The sequence below is a fragment of the Salmo salar genome, chromosome 17, assembly GCF_965601325.2.
Source record: "Salmo salar chromosome 17, fSalSal1, whole genome shotgun sequence".
Classification (NCBI taxonomy): Eukaryota; Metazoa; Chordata; class Actinopteri; order Salmoniformes; family Salmonidae; genus Salmo; species Salmo salar.
In genome coordinates this window covers 44,809,245-44,814,118 of record NC_138307.1, presented here as the reverse complement: position 1 = coordinate 44,814,118, position 4,874 = coordinate 44,809,245, and the positions used below count along the sequence as shown (strand labels likewise).

The following is a 4,874-nucleotide window of genomic DNA, read 5'->3' as shown; positions in this document are numbered from 1 at the left end:
TTTACGGATGCTATGCATGCGTCTCTATCTTGTGATCCAGGTCGCTTATTTAAAAGGAATACTTGTTTTTTGTGATAAACCGTCACGATTTAGGGTAGTTTTCATATGTGCAACAACATGTCAAATGTTAGTCTTTCGAATGGGAGTCCGACGTTGGAAAGGGTGGATCCGCGTCCGACGGATCACACGAAGCCCCAGATTTGCAGAAATCTTTTCGGATCGGAGGATCATGACGAATTTGGGAGGGAGTGTTTGGTTCAAATGAAAGAGATGGAGAAGGTTTTTATTCACAAATGGAATTTTGATTTTCTAAACGACGAGCCCCTTCCCCAGGGAGATTATAAATGGGAGCCGATGAAAAGCAGTGACATGCCAGACTTTTACAGCAGACCGCCTCATAAGCGAGTCTGGTCCTCTGGAAATCTGGACCATAACGGGAGTCATGATAACGGAGTCCGACCGAGCTGTCCTGCGAACCGGGCTGAGCTATCCGAGAAGAGCGAGAGGCAGACGGATTGTCACCACTCTCACAACGGGGGAAGGAAAAGACCTGCAAATCCAGGTAAATTTATGCAGTTTTGAAAATGTACTTGAGGATTTTAGACTTAACCAATCAAAAACAATTCAGACAGTCTTCATCACACAATATGGCACAGTCGAATTAAATTGTTACAATCTGCGAGATTGTATAACAATTCTGCGTCACTGCACTGACACTCGCAGAAAGCCTATACTTTGTACCGCACACCGCTTGATTCCGTTGATACTTATTTTCTTTCCAGAAAGACACGCTTTGTGTGTCAAGCTATTTAACACTGATTTCTTCCTCATCTTGAGTTTTGAATGTTTGTTCTACTCTGGCCTAAAGAATAGCATGATTATATAACCACTTTTGTTTATTTTTACTTTAGTTTATTTGGTAAATATTTTCTTAACTCTTCTTGAACTGCGCTGTTGGTTAAGGGCTTGTAAGTAAGCATTTCACTGTAAGGTCTACACTTGTATTCGGCGCCTGTGACAAATACAGTTTGATTTGACTTGGCTGTTTAGCTTGATGATAAACTTAATTTCTGAACTATTCAACAGGGTGGGAAATTAGCTTTTTTGTAGAAAAACTGTTTACTGACATATCTTTTAATTGTGTTTTTATCAGAACCCCAAAGTACATGTAAAAAGTTGCATTCCCGTGAAGAGGATGAAGTTGTGTCAAAGTCAGTAGAGCAGACACCCAGCAAAAACGATTCCAGGACACATGAACACTAATACCAAGGTAAGAACATCATCATGCATTTCCAATTTCATACTGTAAAATGAGCATACCCCGGTTGTTCTAATAACCTTATTATAAACATAAGCATTTCAGTTGTTAAGCCTATGTTGGATTTTAAATGTGAAGCCTTAGTGATGACACACTTTCCTAAACACCCCAGCTATCTGGTCTAATATTAACTTAAGCAAGCCTAATTCAAGTGCAGAACAGTAGTAACACGTCATCAGCAGGCTTTGTATGAGGAAGGGTTGTTCTCTCTCGCTCTGCAGCAGTCTGTCTTGAGTGACATGTTGACATTTTAATGTACACTTTTGCACTGTTTTCTTGCTTCAACAGAATACACAATGCATGATACTGGACAACTAAACTGTCTTTACTATGCATGTGTTATAACCTTCAGGCTATGTACCCATAACCCCTTCTGTGAACAGAGCTAATATGAATTGGTTTTCCCCACAGCGCTGAGAAGTCCTCCTTTTTCGTTGAATACTGTACTTCAGGACCTGAAGAAGAGAAGAGGGATAGAAGAGAAGACAGGATACAAAATGGCCTGCCTTTAGGAGGGAGGGAGGCTGTGCAAGCACTGAATATTTACACTAAAGTTTTGGCACTCAATTTAATCCAATCGCTTCAAAAGCAGAAAATGTAGCAGTGTGCCAAAATGTTTTTCCCTTTACTACCTATGTTTCATATGTAGCACATAAAACATAATATTATTATGTTGACAAAATACGTGTCTTGAAGAATTGCTGTGCAGTTTTCAAATATATTGTTTGTTTGTAAAAGTGGTCATACGATATCCTTGTTCAGGTATAATTGATAGTTATACGTGCAGATTATTTCTAAATCAGGGTTTTTGAGAGTATCTCATCAAAGAATCAGTTGTTTCGATTTTGGGGCTTTTTGCAGTGTTCATTGGTAGTACATAGTTTGAAGGCCTATTATTCAAAAGCTGGTCTTTAGGGTTGGGGTCAATTCTATTTCATTGATGAAGTAAACAAAGTCTTCCAATTTTCCTCAATGCTTTTCAATGAGAGAAAATATTTAGATTTTTTTGTTTATTTCCAGAATTGACTGAATTTGAATGTAATTGACCCAATGCTACACTAAGGTCATACTGTCAATCAGAATGACTTATATGTTACAAGACCTAACTAGATAATTGTACATGCAAATAATATATTATTATTAAGTTTTCCTACTGCAAAAGGGAAAGAACCTGCCAAAGTTTCAACATTTGTCTTATTGTTATGGAAAAATTATTAAATGAGTAGGGCTTATTCATGGCATAGTTAGAAATGATTGGAAAAAGTTAGAATATATGAGTTCCCATTTTGCAGTATTAATTATTATGCCGCCCTAAAATCAGTTGGTTTCCTTTAACTTATTTATAATGTGCTCCAGTTTGACCAGAGTAGCCTACGCTCTCAGATGTGTTGTAACCACTGGGCACTTTGCAAACATAAATATGTGAATCAACAATTTGCCTCTTATTGTGTGTTGAATTCATGTTGAGCATGACATGGCACTATATAGATTAAAGACAAAGTTACACTGCATGTAACTGTATAAAAGTTTGAAGTGTACCTTTGTATATTTCCTTGTAAAAAATTATAGTAACTTATTTTTGTTCAGGTTTTTGTGGTTGTATGGATATTCAAAGTGGCATTTTTTTGTGCATTTATGTAAATACTTTTTAAAATTTAGTTTTTGGTTGCAAAACTGAGCCTAATTAAAAATATACCTGTATATTTTGTATTGTGTCTCTGAAAAAGGCAATCATTTGCTAAAAAAATTATATTGGGTTAAATAAAAAATGACAATTTTCATAATTGCATATTATGTGCCCATTCATTTTCCTCCATATGTCCACATTGTCACAGTATGCTATACATTGTTTAAATTAGGCTATAGTGTGCCAGGGCCAACCTCGGCAGTAGGCTAGTAAAGGTGTTAGTTATGACATATGGTTGATGTGTAAAAACTCACGTATAGACTAGTCACCCAGGAATTAAAGTTGCGCAGCAGGACGCGAGCCTAAGGGATCCTTATTTGAAAGGACAACGTCTAGTTGCAGCTTTTGATCATTCATCCCCCCTCCTCTCTCCTGTAATTATTCCCCAGGTCGTTGCTGTAAATAAGAATGTGTTTTCAGTCAATTTACTTGGTAAAATAGTGGGTAAATAAAAACATTAAATAATGCTACAGTTGAAAAAATGCATGACGTTACTGTTTATTGAGTGAAGAGATTCTTTAGAATTGAAAACGCTATAGATTCCACGAGACATGCTCAAGAGAATGTGCAAAAAAATAAATAATTGGACTTCGATGACACGTAGCTCGCGCTGCAGAGAGAGAAGGTAACCAACCTAATTTGTAATGTGCAAACTACGATAGTGTGTCTAGGAGACTTTACAACCATCGCAATATACACTTTTCTCATATGGTATCAAAACAATTACGCACAACTTTCTATTACAGATCTTGGGCTGATTTACACGCCATTCTCTCTTCAGGAGTTTGCACCGACTCGACTTAAAAACAACACGCATAGTGAGGGCACATCTTGTACTACCGTATGGGTGAAAAATAATGTTATTGACACTTGCTTTATCCAATCAGGCACGCATTAAGAAAAGCACACCACTTATGACAGCCACTTAGGTTGGCTTTCGCTGCAGCCAGGTTTGAACGGAGTTAATTTAGGTCAGGACAGCATGTTCTTTTCGAGGAGCACACCCCCAAGTACTTTCATTGGCTGGCCAGACTGGAGTGCCTCTTCTTGCTTATGCAAGCAGGAGTAGTACAGTGTAAAATGTGAATAGAACTGTGCATGTGATTACCTCCTTTTTCAGTGAAAGAAAGCTAAAGATATGTGGAAGAAATTAAACAACAGTGATGTGTGCATAGAGATAAGAGGAAAAACGACTTCAGGTTGGACAGTCACATGGAGGATAGAATATATTAGTTTACAGCACAGTTGTAACACCTGTGTGTGTAGTGTACATACATGTAATGCCTGGATCATATTCTGCAATAGCTAGTTAATAGTTATTCTGCATTGGTACATTTATCCAATATTTAGTAGTACTGTCAACTGTTTATGGATTGAAAATGGTCTAAATAGGAATGGCAGATATTGCATACAGTAGAGTACTGTAGTAATGAGTTTACACTGTCTGACCTTGTAGTAGGCTGTAGTAAAAAGATTACCACATCCCTCAGTTGTTATTGTTGTTGATGCCAAATTTCTAGGAAGCCACTGTGGTGGAGGCTGTTCACGTACTTCTGGTTAATCTGAATTTGATGACTTCAATTCAAGCTAAAAACAAGCACTTATTTAAAGAAGTAGTGTGTATTGTATATCTCTCTCAGAAGAAGAAAGAAACAACATTTATTGGTATTATTACTCAATCTTCACTACAATGTTGATACTATGCCAGATTGGACTACATAACTATTGGCACAAACAAGACTGTAAAATACCTCACCATTCATATGGGTAACTGGGAGCTGTCAAAATATTTTGAAAAGTAATTGACTGAAAGCCTTAACAGTCCCACCCTACTTTAAAAGACTGTATATTTTATTTTCTTGCCCAAAT

The 4,874-nt window shown here is 37.2% G+C and overlaps 1 protein-coding gene and 1 long non-coding RNA gene across 2 annotated transcripts in view; one reads left to right on the top strand and one right to left on the bottom strand.

The window, feature by feature from the left end:
- The window catches only part of LOC106575072 (cyclin-dependent kinase inhibitor 1B), a 3,239-nt gene extending 137 nt beyond the window's left edge, over window positions 1–3,102 (top strand). Inside the window, exons 1-3 of the mRNA XM_014151229.3 lie at window positions 1–562; window positions 1,154–1,270; window positions 1,730–3,102. The exon at window positions 1–562 is cut by the window's left edge and continues 137 nt beyond it. Of these exons, the coding sequence (XP_014006704.2) occupies window positions 106–562; window positions 1,154–1,263 (567 nt within the window). The 5' untranslated portion in view covers window positions 1–105 and the 3' untranslated portion in view covers window positions 1,264–1,270; window positions 1,730–3,102. The remainder of the gene's footprint in view (window positions 563–1,153; window positions 1,271–1,729) is intronic.
- LOC106575073 (uncharacterized) lies at window positions 1,270–3,822 on the bottom strand. The gene is made up of 3 exons (XR_001321679.3): window positions 3,501–3,822; window positions 3,260–3,401; window positions 1,270–1,773 (listed from the first exon to the last, which is right to left on the bottom strand). It is a non-coding gene; the product is annotated as an uncharacterized LOC106575073 (long non-coding RNA).
- Window positions 3,823–4,874: the final 1,052 nt, after the last annotated feature.